At 28.3% G+C, this 27,234-nt stretch overlaps 1 protein-coding gene and 1 long non-coding RNA gene across 5 annotated transcripts; one reads left to right on the plus strand and one right to left on the minus strand.

Moving 5' to 3' along the window:
* Window positions 1-1,640: 1,640 nt before the first annotated feature.
* LOC107444489 (protein regulator of cytokinesis 1) lies at window positions 1,641-13,529 on the minus strand. 4 transcript variants are annotated; one of them, XM_087165846.1, is made up of 3 exons: window positions 13,383-13,529; window positions 8,804-9,000; window positions 1,641-3,902 (listed from the first exon to the last, which is right to left on the minus strand). In XM_087165846.1, the coding sequence occupies exon 3, from the start codon at window positions 3,882-3,884 to the stop codon at window positions 2,178-2,180; it is 1,707 nt and encodes a 568-aa protein (XP_087021972.1). In that variant the 5' UTR covers window positions 3,885-3,902; window positions 8,804-9,000; window positions 13,383-13,529; the 3' UTR covers window positions 1,641-2,177. The 4 variants fall into 4 exon arrangements, with proteins under 4 accessions (XP_087021972.1, XP_042895209.2, XP_087021975.1 ...); XM_043039275.3 differs by having other exon boundaries at window positions 13,259-13,497; XM_087165849.1 differs by lacking the exon at window positions 13,383-13,529 and adding an exon at window positions 10,431-10,862.
* Window positions 13,530-13,639: 110 nt separating this feature from the next.
* On the plus strand, window positions 13,640-27,165 carry LOC147816499 (uncharacterized). The gene is made up of 3 exons (XR_015434644.1): window positions 13,640-13,758; window positions 14,651-14,795; window positions 26,224-27,165. It is a non-coding gene; the product is annotated as an uncharacterized LOC147816499 (long non-coding RNA).
* The last annotated feature ends 69 nt before the right edge of the window (window positions 27,166-27,234 follow it).

Raw genomic sequence — 27,234 nt, forward strand, 5'->3', positions numbered from 1 at the left:
GCATTTTCAGTTGTTTTTCCGTAAATAATTCTATGTTAAAGTTATCCAATAGAAAAACGTTATTTAAAAATAACTAAACCCTTGGGGGTAAACATTCAATTAAATACTAAGTAATTAGAATTAAAGTTAGAATGAATAATAAGAAATTAGAATTTCTTTTTATCATAATTTATTCAGAAGCAGGTTTTCCACCAAAAAATTTTTTAAGCAATTCAAAGAGTTTTTTTTTTCTTCCATAAATATAAAATTTTATAAGTCTTTACTTTTTTTTTAAGATCTGGGTGAACTGCTGCTATTATGGTCATTCCATAGAGTATTTATTAACCGTGAAATACTACAGCTCTAACCATCAAATAACTCAGCATTTATGAAAAAGAAAAGGTTGATATACCTAATTCCAAATGCAGGATGACAAAGAGTTTGAGCTCAACTTAAATTGAATTACATAAAAACAAGTTTATTTTTCTAGTGACATTGCTGAGGAATGCAACAAAAATAATTTCAGTTAAGTTCTGACATTGAAATTGGAAGAAAAACATTAAAATTTAGTGAATCACAAAAAGAATAAATCTATATTCACCTAAATTGTGAATTTTGATTTTCATATATGTTATCTTCAATGGGATTAGAATGGTAAAAGAAAAAGTAATTCAATCCGCGAAAGAAATTTAAAAAATATTTGTAGCTTTCTCTTAAAAAAAAAACACACATTTTCTTTACAGAATTAAAACTGATAAAACGTTGAGTATCAAATTTCATTCAATGATATAATAAAATCAAACGGTAACACTTTTATTAACTATATGCGTTTTGGTGTCACTATGATAAACCATCTTTAGTATAAATGGTAAGAGTGATAAGAAATATAGATAGTTACTCTGTTATTACATTGAGTATTCTGTTTTTACCAACTCTGCCATTTATCCTACTGACGAAAGTGAACCATAGTGACACTAAGCCACACATTTTTTATAAAAAATTCACTATTTGTGATTTTAAACATATTTATGAAATTTAATTTTATCAGAAAGAATGTCTCTCATAATGTTGAGGAGCATCAGCGATAGAAAATACATTATTGATGGATAAGTATTATTTTTATGAAAATGTCTTTATTGACTTGCAAACTTTTGCAGTCACCTGATACATTATAATCAGGCCTGCACTTACCATTAAACTAATTTAGAACTATGGAGGAGCACCAAAAAAAAAGGGTGTAAAATTCAATTTAAATTTATTTAAAAATGTAATTTTTTTTTTTTTTAATATTGTATTTTGAATTTGTGCTATTTCCAATGAAAAAGAAAATTTGCGTAAAATTGCATAATACAATAATTATTTCTTACAATCAACAGGGTAACAACAATAGCATATAAAAATTTCTTGATTCAATTTATAAAATTTAGTGCAATTTGTCAAATTTATTAATTTTTGTTTCAAAAATCATATGTATGCTTTTGTTTCCAGGTAAATAAAATATATATACATAGGAGCTCTACCTTCCTCCTCCCTTTGTAAAAAAACATGTCTTGCATAGGGGTGTTGAAGAAAGTTGGGCTTATCCTAATTATAACAAAATCTTGATTAATCATTTTTAAGAGTGCAAGGTCATTCATTTCAGACAAAACATGCTAGACAAATGCAGTTTAACAAATATATTTATATGTGACAAATATACAAGTCTTTTGTATCACAAACATGAAACTTATACTAATATTTAAAAATCCTAAATATTGATTACACAAAATATATATAAAAATAATTTTATGTTAAGAACATTGTTATGCAGTCAAATCTCAATATTGCGAACTCAGATCATAAACCTTGATTTACAGCAATAGGCAAAAAATGAAGATAAAATATTCAAAACATAAAATACTACAGAACACCAAAAGAAAAGTGTACTATACATAATTAATTAATAATCGACACACAATCTACAGTACAGTCTTAAGAAATTTAAAATACTTCATTCGTTTTAATTTCAAGGAAAATTCCTCTAAAATTAATCTAGAGCAAAGAATTAGTAAATGGACATATGCTAAATAAAAACAAGCTATAGGAAGACTATTTCCAAAGAAATTTACACAATTCCATGACCAAAATTTACAGTATTTTTGAAAATATATCCTTCACATTAAAGAAGGCCACCCAGCCTTTCCGGAACTGAATTTAAATCAAAATTCTTCTTCAACTATTATCGATCGTTTCTTAGGAGAACTTCTTCTTTTTTTAGAATGCATAGGTGACCTAGTACCACCAATTTTTTTGGATGCAATAGCAGAACTTCGAAGACTTTTTCTGGCTGCATTATTTAAATCCAATTCAAAATCTGGATAAGTGGTGGCATTGGAACAAGTTGGGTTTTCATTTAACTTACTACCAACTTCTTTCAAAACGTCAAGTTCGCGTTTTTGTACTGCTCTTTTTACTTTCGAGTTACTTTTTGGAGTGAGTCCAGATCTATAAATGGCAAATCTTGGAGCAGGTGACTTTTTAGGAGTGTTAAAAGGAAACCGTTTAGCAGGTGTCAGATGATTCTCCTGTTTCAAATTTTCTTTGCAACTCATACGCTGTCCCCATTGATTAATAATAACAGTTCTGTAATCTTCGCCCAGATAGAAAAATTTCCTCCGCTTCTCAGCTTCATACTTTTCGATATCTTCATTTATTTCTTGTTCAAGAGTAGGAAGTGTTCTTAACAATTTATTTCGTTCCCTTTCCTCTTTAAGAAGGTTTCCACCACGATTTTTAAATCTATTAGGATCATTGACTTTATTATCTTGAGCTTTTAAGAGTTCCCATAACTTATTCCTCTTTTCAATTTTTTCCAAAATGTGGCAGACCTCTTCATAATATTTTTTCCATCTTTCAATTTCCTCTTCGTGGATAATTAAAACACCTTCTGTGACATCTTCACTAAAATATGGATCAAACATATTTTTCTCTGAATTTGAAGCTCCACATTTATCCCACAATTCAGTAAGCTCCTTTCTGGCAGATCCAATATATAAAATCAAGTTTTGATTTTTCATTTCTTCGTATTTATTAATTTCACTCTTAATTGCAGCTAAAGTTGAAGCTTTACAGTTCACATGATTAGACATGAATTCAATTTTAATATCATTATCTATATTTAATCGATTCCAGAGAAGTTTTAACCTATCTGTCAGAATTTTCTTTTTACTTTCCAATTCTTCTTTTCTTTTTTTAGCTCTGGCAATGATTTCTTCTATTTCTTGAAAAGTTGTTTTTGACAAGGAAATGGGCTCTTTCTCAGAGCAAATATGCTTTTCTAATGTTCCGTAAGGGGTTCCATCAGTTTCTTCCAATATAGTAGAAAGCTGCTGCTTAGCCTGACAATACATTTCATACCGCTTGTTGTGCTCATCAATGAGCATATTTATATGCTGTTGAAGCTCCTTCAAATCTGCTTCTGATGGAATATTAGTATTAGAGGAAAATTTGTATTCTTCCACATCAAGTAGCTTGCAGTAACTTTGCTCAATAATTCTAAGGTTTTTCACATCCTTCATTCTCTGTTCTTTTAAATCATTAAATCGATCATAATCTTGCTGTAACTTTTCAAGTCTCTGGTAGTATGTTAAGCCGGCAACCGGAGAAGCCTCCACAGATAAAGTTTGTGAAAGTTCAGACACCTTTTCCGTTAAACATCTGACATTGCCTTTTATCTCTTCACAAATGCAGATTTCTTCATTTTTTATATCTCTTACTAAAGCATGAATATGGTCCCAAGCAGTTTTCACTCTTTCTTCTTTTTGAAAAGTATTTAACCCAATTTCATTCCAAATTTCGTAAATTTCTTTCATTTCACATATAATTTGCTTAACAGCTTTGGACTGGATGTCTTCTAATCCTTCCATGATAATTATTTTAAGAACCTGAAAAATAAAAATATTCAAATAAGGATAAGTGTATTGTTTTTCTTGTTAGGTACAGCTTCTGAAAAAGTTATTAAATAACGATGTGAACTATTGACAAAATTGTTGCATATCGAACATTATTATTCAAATGTGCGATTTGAAATTCACCTGTTTAATAATATCTTAATTAATGTTTCGCAATTTCAATAACTTTGCAAGCAAAAATATGTAACAATTGCTGTTAAATCACATGGAATCAAATAATCTAGGTAAAAATTTGATAGATGATTACTTATGTACATGATATGCAAAAATTATGTAAAAATTCATGGTTATAAACGTCGAATAAGGGGTAGGGTACGAAAATCAATGTGAATTCATGACAAAATCAACATAAACTGAATGTGAGTTTCGAAAAGTTATCATTCAAATGGGTAATTTGAAATTAACCCGACATAACATCTCATTGAAAATAATCGGAATTTCGGAAAACCGTGCAAAGACCTAACAATAATTGCTTAAAAACCATTTACAATAAAATCGACACAACATTGAGCCTCTCAAAAGGTGATTACTCAAATGTGTATGATTTGAAATTTCAGTGATATTTCCATTTCGTATAGAAAAATGAAAAAAAAAAAAAAACACTAGATACAATTTCATTTCAGCATAATAATAAGTAGAAACATTTGTTTATATCCACAGCAATAGCATAAGTTTAGTGTAAGGTACGCGATTTCAAATTTTTCAGGTCCTGCAGACTCGGAAGTTTTCATGAAATTGTTTCTTAATTTATAAATTTGCGTAAAAACAAAATAAAAAAAACCATTAGTGCACTTCATTATATTTAACCACAAATTCTAAGATAATATACATATTTATAATCATAAAAACATAATACTTCGAAATTTAAAATCGATGTTTATTATACATACTATAGATTTTTATTATTTTTATATTTTTTTTAAAAAATTTGTTACTTTATTGTGTATTAAATATTTGATTTTATGTATAGATGCATTCCACAAAATTTCAAAGAGAGGGGGGGGGGGGTGCTAATATCCCTTCGATCAGAAATTTTTGCTGGCTACCAACATTTTTCAAATTCTTGGAGCCCTTGTCCAACTTACATTGTTTTTTAGTGTACAACCTACCCCATCAGGGGTCTGTCCAGGCCAAATTTACTAGTGTTTAGAGGTACCTTCACAAATTCAACTTTAGGACAAAATACTTTTTATTAAAATTTTATTTTTGTATCCCCTAAGAAACAATAAATACATATTTTTATGTTGATTTTTTTAATATAATTCTTAATTTTCTCAAATTATGTCTAAATTTTCACAAAATAGGTACCTCAGAAAAACCTAGACAGATCCCTGCCCATGTTCTGGGTTTCACAAAAGTATATCTCTCTGTGCCACATGAACTTGAATAGCTACAAGTAATAATTAAAATGAAGGTATAGCCTTGTAAAATAATTGCATTTTGTTCTTCTATTCTTACAGAAGCAAATTTTAGAAGGAAAAGAAGATATTAAACAATTAGTTAGCAGTGCTAAAATACAACTTGTTGAAATAAAAACGGGCATGTGATTCTTTTATAAGATTTGTATCACTAGTAGTGCAACATTTTATGGAAAGCGCAAACAAAAATATCAAATAGCATAAAAATAATTGAGCCTGGATGTGACTATAATTCTTCCCTAATATGCTTTACATTTTGCAGTATTTTTTCACTGACGTTTTTCTTAAAAACAACCGAAGACTGGATCATTAAATAATGTAGATTTAATTGCAAATGAATAATGGATTACTGACTAGATGTAAATATAATAACAGATTTTAAAAATCATAACTGGTTAAAAAGTAGTTGGTTTCTGAACTTTCAGAACCCCTGCAACCCTTCCAAGAAAACTTAGGGTTACCTGGAACATCTCTTGGAAACCTCTCTACTATAGAATCCATTCTATATTGAAGAACTTTCTTCATAACGGAATTAAAACAACAATATATTTATTTGCTATAAATTGTGCTCTTTTCTAATTGTTTAAGAAATTTAATCTAAATTTCTTAATTTAATCTAAATTTTAAGCCTAGTTAAAAAAATTCGTTTTTCACATTAAAAAAAAAAAAAAACTTATGGTCAAGGTTTTAACTACTTGTTTCCACAGAAAACTTTGTTTCTCCAATATATTTATGATAAATTTCATAACTCAAAATAAAAAATTATCTCCTAACACATTTTGGAAATAGTTGTTTGAATTGAGATGGAATAGCCCTGAAATATATATATATATTTTCCTGGTTTAACATGATTCGCTTAATGAAATTCATATTCTTATGTACGGTTAATATTTATTTCTATAAGCTCATTGATTTAGAAGAAAATTATTTTGTACAATGAAAAGGGGCTGAAATCGAAAAATTATTATTACTTTGGTAGCTTTAGGTAGCTTTGGTAGCTCTTAATGACTATAAAAAATTGCCTTTTCATTAAAAAAACTGAAATTCGATTTTTTTTCTCGCAAATTTTATTCAGCTGGGTAAACTTTCTGTCAGCTGCATAACTTTCTCTTTTGTTATCTACTGTTTTAGAACAGCCATTACAATTTCATTCTTGATTGCACTTTTTAATCCTTTAATCAACATTTCTCAGTACTCAATATATTTATCTGATGATTAATTTCATAACATTTTAAATCATTAGTTATGAGAATAGTCATTAGTTATACTTTGAGCATATAACATTTATATTAAATGCCTTATAGTGATATACAGGTACTTTATAAGCATCAATATACGAACATTTTAATAAATGAGAATTGCAACATTTATTATAATATGTTAAGAATGTATATATTTATATAATACACATGTGTTTCTGTGTTATTGCGATTAATAACAATAACACATACTTTAATTTCTTTTAACTAACCCTTCAACTTTTGAACCTGAACTCAATTCAAGGTACAATAAGCCAAGTCCTTCCTAAAAATAAAAAGGGCGGATTGCTCCTTCACAGAAAAGAACAGTATGTAACAATGTATGTAACAATATGTTTATCAAAATATGTAACATTATGTAATAGCTGAATTTAATCCCAAATTTTTAGATTACCCTCTAATATTATTTTATGTGTAGATTTCAAAACGTAATTCTTATTCATTATCAAAATAACAGACAAATTTTAAGCTTTAGTAAAATAATTAAAGGCAAGCTAAAAAACAATTTGTGTGTATAAATTATCTTCAAAAAAAGTAAGCTAAAAAAAGAATTAATTGATGAACAACTTTAAAACTTTTTCTACAATTTAAACTGAGAATTATGAGAAAATAAACATTTAAAGCTGCATTTTTAAATAGAAGGCATTTAATTAAAACCACTAAAAAAATTCCTTAGTATCCTCCAAAAAAAAAGATGTGAATATCTCTGGGGCCATACATCTACAGGGTTGCAAAAAACCCACCTGCCCAATAAAACCCACCTGGGTTTTACTGGGTAAAACCCACTCTTCTATTGAAATATATATGTAGTCCAGCCTAAAAAAATTAACCTATAGTGAAGTAACTAATTGTGTTGGAGACTCACCTTGCTGGCTAGATTTGACTGTATGGCCATTGATTATTCAGTGCCATTGATTCGCTTCTTATGCAAATAAAAAAATTTCCTCAAATATTTTTTAAGATTAAAATATAAATAAAAAGTAATCCAGTGTTAAAATAAGTTTCAAATGTGTGATGTATGTAAGTACATATAACATTTTGTATCCTGATGTCAGAAGAAACTTTTTTTAGACTTTCACATCAATTCATTTGTAATAATTATCTATATGAAGTCAATTTATAAAATTAAACTTAATTATTAATATTAAAATAAGCTTTTTTAAAATAAGGTACTTATCCCTGCCCTCTCTTTTGAAAACCCCCCATAAAAACATGAAAAACCCAGTTGTTGTTATTAATTTACGTCGCACTAGAGCTGCACAATGGGCTACTGGCGACGGTCTGGGAAACATCCCGGAGGATGATCCGAAGACATGCCATCACAATTTTGATCCTCTGCGGAGGGGATGGCATCCCCGCTTCGGTAGCCAGACGACCTGCGCGCGAAGTAGAGCACTTTACGGTAGCACAGTTTAACGAGGACCAATACCCTACGCAGACTGGGGACCGAGGGTGTGCGATACTGGTAAAAACCCAGAAGAGCCCAATAAAACCCACCAGGCTGGGTTTTTCAACAAAAACCCGGGTTTTTGCAACCCTGATACATCATGCGAGTATTAACCATATAACTCGACAACATAAGGAAAATCTTAATAAAATGAAGGAATCAAATTAAAAATTAAATTATCAGTCACTATATAAATCAGAAGTGTACTTTTCATAAAAACAGTTGATGAGGAAACAACCTTATCCTAAAAAAAATAAAAGGCAGCGCTTTTAAGAGATGGTGGCTTATTTTTACAAAAGGGCAAAGAGGGGCACTTTTATAGAGATCAAGAGAGAGCGGGCAGACTGCCCCTCTAAAAAAGCTTAGGGAGAACATTGCAATAAGTTTACTTTTCAACACAGAAATTAAGTGTTTGTAATTGAGAAAATGTGTTCAGAAATAATACGAGAAAATTTTATAATATGATAAAGCACATCAAATGCTAAAGTTTAATAAAAAACTTCAACATCTAATGTACTTAATGAAAGAGATAGGTGGAAGAACCTGCTGAAGGAGTGTAAAATCAAGAAAATATGTTTAAAATAATTACATCAAAACACTGTTTATGAAATATTTTTCTCTATTGAAAACCATCTTAAATAAAAACTTTTTAAAATAAAAAAAGATTGCTTTTAAACCTAAAAAAATGCTTTTTAAGCTGTCCTTACAAAAGATAACATATCAGTAAAAAAAAAAGTCCAATAACAATACCGAAATTGTGTTTTTCTGGATCCACAAATTTCTGTTACTTTTTTTGATGGTATTCCACTTTTTAAAATTTTATCGAAAGTTGTGCATGAGGTTGTGATGAGATTCAGAGATTTTTCAACCTTTAACACTTCCAATGCCCTCAGTCTATGAGGAAAAATCCAATACTTCCAATGCTTCTTCTGCAGAAAATATGGATTCTGAAACACACAGTGCATAAATGAGTTATGTGCCTGAATATTGAATAATTCTGTAAACTAAATTGAAGTGATATAAATATTAGAAGGGATTTATTACCTTAATTTATCATATAAACAAGGGGTTATCATATAATTTGAATTGGTGCCAATGTTAAACAATGTTTGATTGAAACTAATGAATTTGAATATTAAACAATCTGTAATGAGTTTGTTAATTATACTTTATTAATAAAAAAGCATTAGAACAATTCTGGTCTGGATTAAAAGCAGGAAATATAATTTATTGATTTAAATTATTAAAATGCAAAATTTAATTTTTTTTTTTTTTTTGGTTGAATCAATGAATCAAAACCAAAAAACTGTAAAACATTAATTGAAAAAAATTTGCTAGTAGTACATTATACTTTTTGAAGTAGGAATTCTATTTTCTTTCACAATAATAACAATATAATTTTGTAATTGGTCATTTAGAATAATAGGTTTACTTGTTCCAGATATTTAAAAAATGTTTTTTTCCAAACATAATTTACATAAAAAGTGTGGTCAACAAATTTTTGGCAGTGACTGTCAGAAACTTCAAAAAATTGTATTTTCATTTAAGTAAGATTATTCATATTTTGTTAAAATATTGCAAGTAGTATTTACTGTCAATTATTAAATGTAATTTTTCTTGTGACTTTCTCAAAACGTTAACTTTTGCTTAAGACAATTAAAAAAAATTCATGTCATAATTAATTTTTATATTAATACCATACATTTAAGTACACAAATGAACGAACAGCAATAAAAATAAATATTTAGAGAGTTTTAAATTTTAATTGCACGTAAGAATGCAGTTATCATCCCCTTATTTAAATTCTTAAAAACATGTACAGGAAATATTTAATTTTTTATATGAATCAATTAATAAGAAAATATAGAAATATTTTAAATAAAATTCATTGATTATTTTAGAGACTATATTTCTAAGGAAATAGATTACAATAGAATTTTGAAGAAATGTTAAGAAATTTTCCCATTTCGTCATAAAAACACCTTTGTGTGTTTTTACATTACTTCAAGTAAGACCACATTTTGTAAACAAACACAAATAATTCAAAACCAAAACTTGTGTTTGTTATTTTAAAATGTGTTATTGTGTGTTGGGACAGTAGTTAGAAAAAGGGTCACTAATGAATAAACTAGAAAAACTGAAGGAAAATAAAATCAAAATTACAAAATTCAGATATTGATGTTGTTAAAATTCTAACTTAAAGCAATTGTGCAAACATTCTAATTCATGCAATCTTAATAAAAATCAAAAAAAGGAAAATAAAAAAGGCTACGTAAACATCCAATTCAAAATATGAAACGAAAACTAAACAAATGCCAACGAAATGCAATCTTGTAAAAAAAAAATTTTTTTACCTAGATAGAACTATGAATCTTACCCTTTCAGTTAGATCCCTCCTGAAATTGTTTTCTTTGTTTTTCCCTTGGCATTTATTTTGAGGTAGATAGAGATACAGAAACTTTTCCTTTGAGTTTTAAATGAAAAACCACCTGCGTCAAATCTTATCAGCCTATTTGTTAAGGTATGTACCTGTTTAGCTGTGCAGACCACAGGGATATTTCCATATTGTGATCTGCCACACCAACTAATATCACCAAGGAACCAAATTGATTTTAAACGGGAAAAGTTTTTAAAAAAAACTGGTAGAGGTTTGCCCAGGGATGGCTACAGGTTATACCCTTCGACTTGGTTCATTTTTGTGATTTTTTTTTTTTAGTTTCTTGCGAACCACTGCCCGGAAATTGCCGGAAGATAGGGGAATCTTCCAGAGACCATGAATTTTGTAATAAAATAAAAACTGTACTTAAAGGTTTGACAGGCACAAGTAAAAAGGCACCAAAAAGACGACTAGTAGACCTCCACTAACATTTTTAATTTTATTTATTTTTTCAAACACTAAAAAATTCAATTAAATAAAGATTTTAAAAAAATAGTTGAATTTCATTGAGCCCAGCGAAACAAAAAGTACCTAAAAATGTTTGAAGCACAGTAACTACTACTAAGTGTATAGGATGAAAAATATAATGAGAAATCATGCATGCATGTATGAAGAGTATCAGGGATGAGATTTGCCAAAAGGCAAAAAAGCTGAATTTCCCCAATAGTAAATTTTACGCAAGCGCAACCCTTTAATAATAAATTTCAGACAGTTTAAGGTAATAAATAATGTGTTGACATACAATTGGTACTAATTTATTATTATATAAATGATTACATTAATACTTAACATTTAGTGAAAATAAAAATTACCAATTGAAAAAATAAAGCTGGAAATTATATTTTTCCTCAGTTCACATAAGAAACAATTATTACTTGAAAAACTACCTGGTTCAGCAAATTAAAACTACTGAGAATATACATTAATATTTCATTTCTTTTAATAAATACTGTTATGTGATTTATAGCAAATATATCAGTAATATTACTTTTTAAATTATATTGGGGAAAAAAACTTTAACAATGGACCGAATCATTATGCTCAAATTATAGTCTAATCTAACTAGAGCCCTTTGAAACATATCAATAACGGTGAAGTAGAAATATATAGTAACTCCTTAACATACAAAAATTGCTATATTAGTTTGAAAAATTACATGACAATCAGCAACTGTTTAGATAATTGTCTTTTATTTGATAAGAATTTCACATTTTATAGCATAAATAACAGCAATTATAAATAAAATTTTGATGATGAGTTAATTAACTCTTTTTCCAAAAAAAAAATTTAAATTAAATCCCTTTTTAAGTGATTGCTTTTGTTTGCTATATCTTTTATGTTTGCTATATTTAGTCGTTAGTCCTTCTTCAAACATCTTGTGACAAATCCTATTTTTTCTTCTTTGCAAGCACAGAATTTAAGTTTTGAATATATTCCCTTCCAGTTTCTCTGATGTTGTAACACTTACATTTACTAATAATCGCAGTTAGAAAAACAGTCATCTTTATAGTAACTAATTTAAAAAATTTTACTTCTTACAAGAATCCCGATAGTTGATCTTAAAATTGTGTGAATATGAATAGCAATTATGGATTTTGAAATCACATGAATATGAAACTAGATATACGATTTTGAAAATGAGAAAATACAAACTGGGATATAGAATTTTTAAAACGCGTGAATACAAATCACGATTCATAATTTTTAGATCGCGTAAATACGAATCATGATGCGGAATTTTTAGATTGCATAAATAAGAATTATGAATTTTTAGAGAGCGTGAATGCGAATCCCAATGCCTTATTTTAAAATAACGTATAAATACGAAAATCAATTTTTGATATTATAAACCGCATGAGCAAATCAAGACATTGAATTTTAAACTTGCGTGAATATGAATCGCTACATAGGTTTATAAAAAGGCGTAAATCACAATATCGGATTTTTAAATCTCGTAAATAAGAATTGCAACATACTATACTCAAATCACGTGAATCAGAATCGCAACACGCAAATATGATAAGCTATGTTTGATATTAAAATCGTGTGAATGAGATCGAGATATTAGCAGATTCCAGGCTTGGGACCTCTAAATGGCTTGTCAGAAGCAGCGTCGATTGTACTACAAAAATCGGATCTATCTGGAGGGCGGGTAAAAAATTCCGAAAATCTTATTTGCTGTGAGTAAACGGAGAGAAAATAGCTAAAATAAGTAAAAATGAGAAAGGTTTGGTAGCTATGCAGTTTGAATTTTCTGTTTCTTTTTGAAAATCGGTAAATTTTCTGAAAAAGCGGAATACTTATAAAAAAATTGAAATTTTTAGAAAAATCTGAATTTTTGACAAAAAAGCTGAAATTCAAGTGATAAAAGTGAAAAAAGCGGAAATCCGCTAAAAAGCGGAAAAATCTCATCCCTGGAGCATGAATAGGTATTCTGTGTACTTAAATCAGTAATTAATAAAAGATACGGGGAAATTTAAAAACAGGTCATCAAACTTAAAAAAACATTAAGGAATTTTTGACAATGTTTATCATCAACAAGAGAGATAATATCTAGACTAAGACTGGAGAGTTTTAGTCACAAGATGCAGCAAAGTACTGATTAACCGCTGTGTTAAGGACATTCGGATTTATTTTAAATACCCAGAAATACCTTAAAGTCTTTGTTTTATTTATAGAAAAATACAATTAAAGTTATAACATTATGAATTTAGAAAAAATTTCAAAACTAAGAATATATTAGCTAACTTAATAATCCAAACACTCACTAATATATTTTAACCAATAAACTGGAACATAAAATCTTATATTCTTCAAAAAACAGACAAAAACATATTTAAAATATAAATGTTACATTTCTTCATGCATGATAGAATAAATGATAAAGCATACGTTGATAAAATATAGCAATTTTAACCAACGAGTTCTAACGAACGCTTCAAAATAAATATTATGACGACAGAATATTCATATTTTAGCGGTTACGGTTCATTACTCTGCGTTTCCGTCTACTTATTTCTGTCGTAATTTATACCTGAATTGCAAATTATACTTAAAATTGAGGATATTTGGTCAATTTAGGAATTGGTAACTGGGCGGAGTGAGCTTGACGCTAGCTTTTATCCATCAATCTTCTTATAACCCTATATTGATTGTGTGACCAAACTTTTTCGCCAAAGCAATTGGCGTTGTTTTATAGAGGAAGCCATTTTCTGTATTTGGCTGCGCGGGATTTCATATTTTATCATCATGAAAGTTTTAATTACAGGTAATTCTTATTAATTAAAGATTTATAATATTAGTGTACGTTTCATAGCAGTATATAAAAAATTACATGAAATTTTTAAAAAGATTAATGAATTTTATTAAATATCTGTGAATACCACGCGTTAGATTTTAAAGTAAATAGTTTGTAAAATGTATGTATTTTAAGAAAATCGTTATAAAAATTCATTTATCAAAGTTTTTCTCTGCTTCCTTAGAAATCCTTTGTTTGATCTGCCGAAATTGTGTGAGCAGTTTAGTAATGAAATTTCATTTAGTTGAATTACTTGATTTATGTTTATTTTAGTGATATAATACAGAGGTATCTTTTTTTTCTATGAAATATATTGCTAATTAAAATTTATTATATATAGAAAGATTAATATTGAATTTTCTTAAAAATAGTGAAGAGGGTTTTGATCATGTCTATAATAATTTGTTTCAATTTTATTGTAAACTAATCTAAAAAAAAATTCTGAGAGAAATGGAACAAATTTAGATAATATTTATCATTTTCATTCACAGTTACTGCATTCATTATTATTCTTTTAGGTTGTCTTAACTATTGAATAAATTATGAGCATGCATACTTTCAAAAAAAATTTTTATTCTATAGGTGTATCACAACTATGTGCAAAATAATTTGTACTCAATAATTTGTTTTATTTAAAATACATAATACAAATGCTATAATAAATTAGAAGATAATTCAGATTAGCAAGTTATCTTTATTGGATATTAATATGAAATTGAATTTTTTCAATTATTTAACTTCTCAAACTATATCTATAATTGTATTTTTTTCATTACCCTAAGATTTTTGACAGTTTACGTGGACAATGTAAGGCAAACTTTTCATATTTCTTCTTTCTTTTCATAAAATACTTTTTTACTAGGTGATTCCTTGGAGAAGTATTTGGCTAATTACTTAAATGCTGAATGAAAATGGGATATCGATGTTTGCACACCCTGGAATCGGTGTGGATAAATTAAGTGTGCAGTTGTGAAGGGACGATAGTGTTTTTGTCTTAATTCATGTTGGTAAGTTGAAATGTAATTTATTTACATATTTAATGATTATGTATCTAAACCATTTGTTGGCATTGTTAGTATCTTGTGTAACTATTCTAATTCAGATACTTATTTATTTTTTTTATTAATATTACTTATGGTTGTGCTAAAAATAATAATTTATTTTGCTTTTCTTAAAAATAAAGGAACTAATGATGTGCAATTGGGTACAATGCCCAACTTTAAAAAACTGGCTTGTGTGATTAATAAAATTTGTGGGGTTATTGGGGAGATTTTGTTTGGTTATCTGTGGAAGAATAATTCTGGGTAGCCAGCCGCCAGGAACTAATAAAAAGAGAAGGGAACTCAGAAGGTATAACTCGTAACCACCCCCGGACAACTATCTACATGTGTTTTTTATTGTTATTAAATTTGCAAGTTTAAAATCTGTTTAGCACCTTGGCGATTGTAGTTGGCACGGCAGATCACAATACAGAAATATTTCTGAGTTGTTTTTCTCGAACGAAGAGTTTAGAAATTTCTCTTGCTGAAAGATCAGCGTATGCATCAACATTTTGTTAATCTTGAAAACGTCACTATAAAGCGATTCAATGAAGTAATTAAAACTTTGTGAAATTTACTTGGGCTAATGTTCTGTGAATCAGCTTTATCTGTGGATGAATGTATTGGTTAAGATCACATACATTTAAACTGCCAGGGCCATATTCAACTGGCAAACATCTTTGAAGAATGCATAGCAAAGTTGCTAAAAAAAAGAAGTGTATTTATACACAACTTTATATACTAATAATATAAAAATATTGTAATCTTGTCTTGACATTTAGCCAGATAACCAGAACTCATCCCATACAAATAAGAAAGAGTAGTCACAGTCAGATATCTGTTTAGAAGAGATTTGGGTCCGTTAACGAACTATTCACAAAATAATTTATCCTTTACTCAGACCCTTCACAAATTCATTTATCTTCATTATTGTTTTGTTAATCGAATAAGCCCTTCCCGGGGGGGGGGGGGAGAACGACAGATGTAATCTAAATAAATTTTGTCTTCGGCAGACACTTCTTCCTTTATTCGTCCGAAATGAATATTCTGCGTTCAGCAGTATAGGCAAAATACCAAATATTTGTATGTTGCATCTCTAATTTAGTAGCAGCAATTGCTGTTTATTTTTTAAATTTTAATTTTTTTAATTATAATTTTACAGTGTTGGACATAATCTTGTAAGTCTTTACAATTTGAAAACTCCTTGAAAAAGTTTTTTTTTTTTTTTTTTTTTTTGCAATAACACCCTATTTGCACAAATTCACAAAAGCAGGACCCTGGTTGAAAGAATGTGACTTAACGTTTATTTTATATTCACAAATTACAAGTAATTTTTTTCCAATTTTACAAATACGGACCTTTTACAGAATGTCTGGACAGATCCCTGACAGTACTTGAACAGATTTAGTACTATGATGCTGTAAAGAAAAATATTCAGTAGAGAGTGTTTTTTTCTAATATTCTTATCTGTGCTACTTTACACAATGCAGAAAATTTTTTAGATGCAATAGAATATTTTATGACTAGTTCTCTCTCTCTCAATGATTCTGGTTCTACCCTTAAAGGACAGAGGGAAGATTGTTTAGAGCATTGTACCTGAATTATAAATGCTCCTCCACTTTAAATGCCTTTGGTAAAATATACTAAATGAATAATGCTAATAACGCTAATGAATAATGCCAATTGCTATTTCTAAATAGCAATGGGTATATGTTCAACACTAAAAGAGATTATAAAAAATTTTAGATTGCACGGAGATTGATCTAATTCTATTCTTTGTTAGCTTAAATGAGATCTAGACTTAACAGAAGCTAATATGAGTGTCTCAGTTAGTATCTTTCTCTTTTATTACTATAATGTTTTGATTATTCGGAGAATTGTATATTTTTAACAGTGGCATTATACCTTAATCGTTGTGAGTTTTTTTTTCCCAACTGTATTGTTATAGTATGGATTGTTTACTGTTAGTACAGCACTGTTTATAAATTATTACAGTATTAATAAAATAATTAAAGTCAGAATGAATTAAATGATCTTTTAATGTTTATCAGTATTTGTCTTTAATCACACCGTGGTTAAGGAAAAGACAGTGCCCTACCAGTTAGTATATTCCTCTTTTATTAATAATATATATTCTTTTACTTTGATTATTTCAAAAATATTTATTACTTTTGTTTTTATCAGTGGCATTTATTGCATTCTAAATAAAAACTAATTTAATGTTTGATCTAGATACTAATAAGTTTAGAAAATTAATTTATGATTTTATTTTTTATTCTTGTAAAAGGTTTAGAAAATAATATTCATTAAGGAACTGGTGATTTCGACAGAATTTAGATGATTAGATACTAAAAAACTGGGAACAGTGCAATCAAACCTGAACAATGGACAAACACATTGTTACACCAGTAACAGTGCATTTTTTTTCAATGCATTTTACTACATTTTGTTTGTGTAGTGTCATTCTTCAACTTAATGAACTTTGAACTTAATCATTTTGTTTGTGTAGTGTCATTCTTCAACTTAATGAACTTTGAACTTAATGATCTTTCACCACTTGCCACGAAATACATGGTAGAGATAAAATCTGCTGAAGGTGCTGAATCCCAGCCGAGAAGAGACTGGACGACGAGTTTTAGAGAGCGCCACCTACAGAATTTCTAGTGGGACAGGACAGGCCTGTACTTTACGTTTGTGAGTGAAGATGGCAACGATGGTTGTAGCGTCCCCACAAGTAATTTGAGAAGCAGATGTGGGTCTGAGCACGAAAAAGGTGGTGACCGGGGCTTAGGCCTCCGGTGTGTGTGTGGAAGAGAAGGTTGTTCTGTTGAAAGAAATTTGCCGGAATGGCAATCTCACTTAATCTTTAATGTTTCCCTTTAATGAAATATTAGTTTTACAGATGTGATTATAATTGCATTTTTTTATACCGTCCTTTTAATTTTTTTTTATCATGGATCACCTAGTGAACCTTCATGTGTTTTCACGAAATAAAAGATTGTAAGTTACTTATATTTTTGTCGTTTCTCTTTTGCTGATTATATTGTTTTTTGATTTTTATTCTAGCTTCCTTTTTCAAAATCTTAATTGTTCTTTTCCAGAGATAAAATGAACTATCCACTAATACGTCTTTAAGACTGACCGCCACGTGTGGTGGTGCATTTTATTCAGGGTTAACTTTAGTTTGATCAAGGGATCGTAAGATCTACTAATTTTATTTCAATTTATTTAGTATGGTTAAATTTAATTAAATCAGTATTATTTTTTTATATACTTGCTGTACCATAATTTTAATTTTAACATTAATATTTTAGCATCATTAATTGATGTACCTTAATAAATTCATTTTCCTAAATGTTATTTTTGGTACCTTAATATAATAGTTTAACCATATACCTTTAAACACCACCATTTAATATATGGTGCCGTCGCGTGGTTTCGAATCTGGTGTTAATAAATATTTTTTTTAAGAGAATCTCTGGAAACTTTGGCTTTTAAATTAATTTATGGCTGGAATATTATTAAATTTTAAATACTAAGTGCCTTGTGCACAAAAAATATGATCAAATAATTGATTTGTTTTAAACATTTATCTCGCTCTCTCTCACAAATAAAAAATTCATTGTTGACATTTAAACAATAAGTAATAATGTATCAAATTGGATTTTAATATTGATATATATGTTGTCACAAGAAATATACTTTTGATTTATATGTGAATCGCTATTTCGTAATATACTTTTGAATATGAAGTATTTGAATATAAATATTACTTTTGAACATTTAAAATTTTATATGTAATTCAATATATAATTTGGTGATATATTTAGAACAATATAATTGAAAATAGGTTTTTTTTTAAATTTTAAATGATATGGTTGATATTTTAATTGAGTTGGAATGATTGTTAATTAGCATTTTAATTCAGATCATGATATATTTTTTGAATATATTAATTATTTCTATGTGTATGATATTAAATTTAAATAAGTACATAGAGATTTTATTTAGTAATTTTGGTAAATACATTGATTGATTTCAGTATTTATGATGTTTTAATAGGGCAAGATTTCAGTGATATAACTAATTTCTATGGTATTTCAATAAGATTATTGATTTTATAAATATAAAAATATATTTGACAACATTTTTTGATAATATTTTTTAAACTACATTTTATATATTATTTTGATATGGAGTATTGTATGTATTGTATGAATATTGTTTTTGGGGTTTGAATGCTATTTATTGATTGTTAATATACATTTTAGTGATAATTTAAGGTAGATATTAATTAGGTAAATTTTTCTATGAATTAATATTACACTATGGCTAAATCTGCATATTCCTTAGCGAATTCGCTGCAAACTTTTAAGGGTAGCAAAGAGGAAAATTTAAATTTTTTTCTGAATAATTTAGAGCAAATCGCTCAGTTAGAAAAATGGGACAACAAAAAAAAAAGTCTGATATTAAAGTTAAATCTTGCAGGAGAAGCATTGAAAGTAGTTAGTGAGGCCAAAACAAATGTTGACATGGAATACGAATGCATAGTTAAATTATTAAAAGATAAATTTTCCAGGAAATTAAGTTACGCAGAATTACAGAGTAAGTTTAACTCATTGATTCAAAAACCAAATCAAAGCATAAGAAATTTAATTGAAGAGGTAGAAAAGGCTACTGATGAGTATCTAGAAATCAATGGAGATAGTAATGAGCAAACTTTAAGTCTAGCTAGGAAAATGAAATCACAAAAGCTGCTTGACAGCATGCGTCCGGATATTAGAATTGAGGTTATGAAAAGGGGAGCATCAAATTTCAATGAAATAGGCAAAATTGCTATAGATATTGAAAATGCGATTTCAATGAATGAAGCCCATCTGAATAATGTAACAAAATCATCAGAAATTGAAATCTTATTAAGAAGCCAGATAGAAAGCAACAAAAAAATTGAGGAATTGACTCAAAAAATTAATGATTTAACTAAAACTAAATCGGTCAACAACATCTCACAATCGAACAAATTGAATCAACCAAAGATAACTTGTCATATATGTAGTAGAAATCATATCACAACAGAATGTTGGTATTATCCTAAAAACTACAATGTAAACAACAAATTTAAGCCTTATGAAAGAAGCCGCAGCTCTTTCAGAAGAGGATTCAATAGAAATTTTAGAAAGAGGGGTAACAACAGTATGGACAGAAGACAAAATAATTTAAACTAGTTAATGGTTCTTGTGACAAGTGGAAAAATACAAAGCTTACAAGAACCAGTAGAAATTCAAATGATCAAAAATTAACTGGTAACTTAAGGTTAAAAAAGAGAAATATTGGCAAAAAAGATAGATTTCCGAATGATAAGAACAAAATATATAAAACTAAAATTTATGTCAATAGTAATTTTAAAGATAAAAATTTTAATTCAGATTATGATAAGGTTAAGGAATATAATTCAAAAATTTCTAATAACAATAAGAATAGTAATTGGGTAACTGAAGAGGATATAACAAAAAAAAATAGTAAAATAAAAGATACAAATGAAGGAGTAGAAAAAGTAAATAAACATGTAATGACCTGTAATAACAGTAACGATTCAGAATCTCTACCTATTATTTTGTTAAGATTTGGTAACTTAACCATTCCTGCTTTACTAGATACTGGTGCAAATCTTAGTTTAATTGATCCTATCACTCTTAATGAAATTAAAGAAAACACTAAAATAAGTTATTTATCTAGATCTGTAAGAATTCATACTATAGACAACAATACTGTTCCTTATATGTCTGCAATTTCTTCTAAATTCAAAATTGACACTAAATGGTTTCAAGGGATATTTTTTGTAACTAAGAATTCTTGGGCTTATAAATATAAAATAATTTTAGGGTATGATTTCATTCAACAGAATAAAATTGTTTTAGATATACCCAACAAAAAACTTATAGTGAACCATGATTCTTTTGATTTTCTCGAGGATACTCCTCGTATTGTAAATAATGTTTTAAGTGATGTAAAGATTGTAAATAATTTTGCTTTTGCAAAAAAAAAGATTGTGTTAGAACCCCATTCTCAAATATTAATTCAATTAGGTATATCTGAGGATATAAAAGATAGTAAACAAATGCTTTTTTCTCCAAACAAAAACAAACTAAATTATAATATCTATGAATCTGTTAATGAATTTAAGGATAAAAAATTCTGTACTTTAATCGAAAATAACACAGATAATAAGATTGTGATTAATAAGGGTACAAAATTAGGAAATGTTATTAGTATTAAAGATGATGATATAATTAAACCTAAAGAAAATACTAATTACCAAATTAACAATTTAAATCTAAATGAAATTCATCAACTGAGAAAAAAAGAGCTTAATGCCTCTGATTTTGATTTGAGTCATTTAAATAAGGTAGATGCGGATAAGATACTTCAAGTTTTGTTAAACAATTATCAAGTTTTCTCTCAATCTTATACAACTTTAGGATCTACGGATGCAGTAGTACCTGAATTTAATTTATTGCATAATTTTTCTATCCAAACCAAACCATATCCGATTCCTAATATTGCAAAAAACTTTGCCAAAAAAGAGATAAAAGATCTATTAAATGCAGGAATAATTGAACCATCTTCTTCCAATTATTGTTTTCCTGTAATTTTTGTCAAAAAAAAGCCTTATGTTGATGATCCTGAATTGCAAAAATTCAGAATGGTTATAGATTATAGGTTACTTAACTCAGTTACTGAGACTTTCAAAATTTGTCTTCCAAAAATTAATGATATCTTGCATAACATTTCTGGAAAGTCATATTATAGTGTTTTAGATCTCAAAAGTGCATTTTTCCAAATAAAATTAAAAGAAAAGGACAAATCCAAATTAGCATTTTGTTGTGAGATAGGCAATTTCCAACCTACTCGTCTTCCTTTTGGATCTCGCAACAGTACTTCTTTTTTCCATAACTTAATTTCTAAATGTTTAGATGACATTAAAGGTCCTAATGTGCAGTATTTTCTTGATGACATTGTTGTTGCTGCAGATTCCATTGAGGAAATGTCACAATTACTTGTTAAGGTTTTTGATAGATTAAAGAAATTTAATTTAACTCTAGATCCAGCTAAGATACAAATCTGTAAATCTAACATTAAATACTTAGGTTTTGATGTAAATTCTAATGGTTTCTCACCCGCTTCTGATAATATAGACAAAATTTTAAAATTTCCTGTTCCAAAAGATGTTAAACAAATTCAAACTTTTTTAGGTATGATTGGTTATTTTAGACATTTAATCTACAACTTTGCAGAAATTATCAAACCTATTGTAAACTTAACAAAAAAAAATGTTATTTTTAATTGGAATAAAGATTGTCAGGATGCTTTTGAAAATATATCTGAACAACTACTACTTAAACCAACTTTAAAGAATATAAATGAGGAACAAAAATTTTATTTGGTAACTGATGCTTCTAGCAGTGCTCTTTGTGGAATATTAATGCAAAAGAATAAGGACAATTTTGACCCTATAGAATTTTATTCTAGACAGTTAACCCATTCTGAATCTAAATACCCATCTATCCGTAGGGAACTTTTAGCAATTGTAGATTCAATTAAACATTTCCATCAACATCTTTATGGAAAAAATTTTGTTATTTTTACGGATGCTAAGGCTTTAACTTTTCACATCAACTTACAAAAACAACCTGAGATAGTAGGCAGATGGTTAATGTATATGCAGGAATTTAATTATACAATTCAACATATTCCTGGTTTTAAGAATCCAGCCGATTACCTATCTAGAGTAACTAATGATAATGCTGTTGTAAATAATGCAAATATTTTTGAAGTTAATGATAAGCTTAAAATAGAGAATATAAAAAATTCTCAACAAAATTGTACACAAACTAAGGAAATCTTTAAAAAACTAAATGATAATGATAAACTAATTTCTAAAAAATTTTTTGTCAATAATGATGGTATTTTGATGATGAAGGTGAGACCACCTAAACATCCATATAAGACTTTAAATAGAATTTTTATACCCATCTCATTAAGAGGTGAAATTTTAAAGGCAGCACATGCTGCACATTTTGGCATTTTTAAGACCTATAATTTGTTAAAAAGAAATTATGCATGGTATGGGATGTTGGCAGATACCCAAAATTTTGTTGAATCTTGTGATGCATGTTTGGCTAATAAGCCCAAATCTAGAGTAACTGAGACTAAATTCATTGAAAAAGGTGATTTAAGTGTAGGACAAATTTTATCTATAGATATTGTTGGGAAACTACCCAGATCAATTGATAATAAATTTTTTATTTTAACTATTATTGACAATTATTCAAGGTATTTAGAGGCGATACCTTTAACTAACATTAAATCTTCAACAATTATAAATAATTTAAATGAACATTTTTCAAAATTTGGTTTGCCTCAATCCATTATTTCTGACAATGGTACCAACTTTACCTCTGAGGAGTTTCAAGATTTTATTAAGGCTTTAAACATTGAACATCGTAAAACTTCATTTTACTATCCTTTATCTAATGGTTTAATTGAGAGATCTCACAGAATTCTAAAAGAATCTATAGCTTCAATGTGTAACAATAGTTGGGAATGGACTAAAAAGCTTTTATTTTTCAAATTACACTATAATTCTTCTATCAACGTGGTAACAGGTTATACTCCTGCTGAACTATTTTTTGGTCGTAATTTAAATCTCCCTTTAAATACAAGTGTTAATACCAACAGTGAAGAAAACCCATCTGACTATATCAAAAAATTAAGACAACAAATTGCAGAGACTAGAGAAATAGTAAGTCGAAATGAAAACAAATATTTTGAAATGCATAGAAAATATATAAAAGGTAGACCAACTCCTAATTATGATTGTAAAGATCTTGTTTACTTAAAAATAAATACTGATGTAAATTCTCTAAATCCCAAATATGAAGGTCCATTTGAAATAACAAAAAAATTTAGGAATAATAATTACTTAATACACATTAAAGATAAGCAAAGAGACCTATACAAAAAATTTCATGTTAGTAAACTTTTTAAGAAAAGAATTTTAAGAAAGGAATTAGAGAATGAGATGGTCAAGGAACATGATTTGAGTATAGAATACTAATGAGTAAGATTATACTAAATCTAATTAAAGATTTGAATTGTTGTGTTTGAAATTAATGATAATGAGTTTAATTTTCTGGTGAAAATACAAATGGTTTAAGTTGATGAATATTATTTTGTTTTTACATTTCTATTTTTGAATTGCATTTTTCCAAATTTAGGCCAAAATTTTGATTCAGTGTGTTATGGCTGGTCCAGATTTCATTGAATAGGAAAAATCCTGTTCAAATTTAGCAAATTATTTGTATTACCATATATATATTTTTTAACCATTTATTTAAAATTTTTACTTTTGATGTTGAACTCATCATGTTGTCAGACAAATACATGAATTCGATTTAGAAATCACATAATGTGAGAAGAGGAGAATATATATAAATTAAGCTAAATCACATTGGTAAATAAAAGTTATAAAATCAAATAAAGTAACATAAGAATAAAATGATTTGAAAGAGAATTGAGAAAATAAAATTTGTTTTTTTTTTTTTTTTTGTAAAATTTAGTACCAGAGTAGGATTATAAAAAAAAATGTAGCTACATAGATGTTAAAAAAAATATGCAAACTCTGGTTATAAACATATGTAGTATATATTTATGTATTCAAACTTATCATTTATACTAAAGACAGTAGTGTTAAGGTATGTAAGTTTGAATTGTATATAGTTTGATAATTCCTTACTCTACGCTTGTAGAGAATCTGTTTGTGTTTTCTGAGAGAGAGTGGGATAAAATTTCTTCTTAAGGAAACGACAAATAATGTTGGTAATTATGTATATGTTATTCGGAAATAATTTGTTATATGTTTGTTTGTTTATTAATTTTTTTTAACTTTCCTCAGAAGGTCTTTTCACAATGGGCACATCCATATTTTTTTTTTATTTCATTTTTTTTCCTTTAAAGGAAGGGAGATGTTACACCAGTAACAGTGCATTTTTTTTCAATGCATTTTACTACATTTTGTTTGTGTAGTGTCATTCTTCAACTTAATGAACTTTGAACTTAATCATTTTGTTTGTGTAGTGTCATTCTTCAACTTAATGAACTTTGAACTTAATGATCTTTCACCACTTGCCACGAAATACATGGTAGAGATAAAATCTGCTGAAGGTGATGAATCCCAGCCGAGAAGAGACTGGACGACGAGTTTTAGAGAGCGCCACCTACAGAATTTCTAGTGGGACAGGACAGGCCTGTACTTTACGTTTGTGAGTGAAGATGGCAACGATGGTTGTAGCGTCCCCACAAGTAATTTGAGAAGCAGATGTGGGTCTGAGCACGAAAAAGGTGGTGACCGGGGCTTAGGCCTCCGGTGTGTGTGTGGAAGAGAAGGTTGTTCTGTTGAAAGAAATTTGCCGGAATGGCAATCTCACTTAATCTTTAATGTTTCCCTTTAATGAAATATTAGTTTTACAGATGTGATTATAATTGCATTTTTTTATACCGTCCTTTTAATTTTTTTTTATCATGGATCACCTAGTGAACCTTCATGTGTTTTCACGAAATAAAAGATTGTAAGTTACTTATATTTTTGTCGTTTCTCTTTTGCTGATTATATTGTTTTTTGATTTTTATTCTAGCTTCCTTTTTCAAAATCTTAATTGTTCTTTTCCAGAGATAAAATGAACTATCCACTAATACGTCTTTAAGACTGACCGCCACGTGTGGTGGTGCATTTTATTCAGGGTTAACTTTAGTTTGATCAAGGGATCGTAAGATCTACTAATTTTATTTCAATTTATTTAGTATGGTTAAATTTAATTAAATCAGTATTATTTTTTTATATACTTGCTGTACCATAATTTTAATTTTAACATTAATATTTTAGCATCATTAATTGATGTACCTTAATAAATTCATTTTCCTAAATGTTATTTTTGGTACCTTAATATAATAGTTTAACCATATACCTTTAAACACCACCATTTAATACACATCAACATGTACTGGCTCATCATTAAAAGTCAGCATGGGGATAACACAACATGCACATTCCATGATCCATCATGGACTCGTGCCTTTAAGAAGCCTATGTGGCTGTCTCTAGGGTAAACGGTGACTCAACAGTGCACACACCAACTGAACAATTGGCTGTGGGGTCATTTATGTTGTGTAAAGAAAATATAATAAAATCTGTGCTGTGACTAACTATTAAATGCTGTGATGTAATGTCCTGTGATTGTCTTGTTCTTAAAGCCATTAGTCTTTATATGTAAACCCTGATTGATGCTGCAATAGAAATATTAAATAATATTAATCAGACACTTTCCCTCTCTTTCAGATGTAAGTAACCTGACTAAATTGGGGATCTGCAAAAAGAAAAAATTGAGCAACAAAGCTAATGTTGCAATAATTTACACTCCTTTTTTATGTCTTGATTTTAAAGTGACAGATGTGTCAAATCCCCGAGTATGGGTTTGAGTGATGCTTCCTCCCAAAAGAGTTGTGAGACCACTCTGAAAGTGTCGCAAGTATGCAATATGCGTGGAAAAAGATGGATATGCCAGATTTAATAATAATAAAAAAATTTCTGTTAATCTGTGCTTATAACTTAAAACTTATACTTCTGTGCTAAAAGTTCTTTCAATCTGTAATTCAAATTGATTCAAGCTAATGTATGCAATCCTTTATTAGATTCACAATTTGAAGAGTTGTGCTTTTATCTATATACTTAACCATTGGTTGAAATCTTAACAAAGAATCTTGATTACAATATTAATTTGAAGCAACTTGTTCTCTTCTAGCTTTTGCCTGGATTCTGCTGATGATTCATGTTTGTCCCGGGGAATGGTCTCACAGCATTGTCTGCTTAAAGCTTTTCTGTGAGATATATTTACCAGGACTTGATTTTCTACAATGGTTTATGCAGAGTCTCATTTAGTTTGAAGCAGGGTTGGGTTTTTGACATGAAGAGGGTATAATACTGGTTTAAACCGTCAAAAACCCGTCAGAAATGTCAAAAACTAAAGTTTGCCAAAAAATATATAAACTTCAAAACTACCAACAGTTGCCATGCATTATATTGAAATTTAATTATACTATAGTAATCAGCAGGTTTTAAAATATTTTTTTAATTAAAATTAAGGTAAAATAACAGATTTAAAATCTCAGTAATTTATATTCAAATGCATGTGCAGAAAAATTTTGCACAAAATTTTTTTAAATATTTATATTTTGAAAAATAAAATTTTTTTTTGATACTTAAGAAAATTAAAAGTTTATTACTATGCATTTTTGACATATAAGGATCATATAACTAATATTTATAAGGAACTTACAAGTTATGTTGTAT

The sequence above is a fragment of the Parasteatoda tepidariorum genome, chromosome 1 (assembly GCF_982258835.1).
Source record: "Parasteatoda tepidariorum strain Cologne lab strain chromosome 1, Ptep-v5.0, whole genome shotgun sequence".
Lineage (NCBI taxonomy): Eukaryota > Metazoa > Arthropoda > Arachnida > Araneae > Theridiidae > Parasteatoda > Parasteatoda tepidariorum.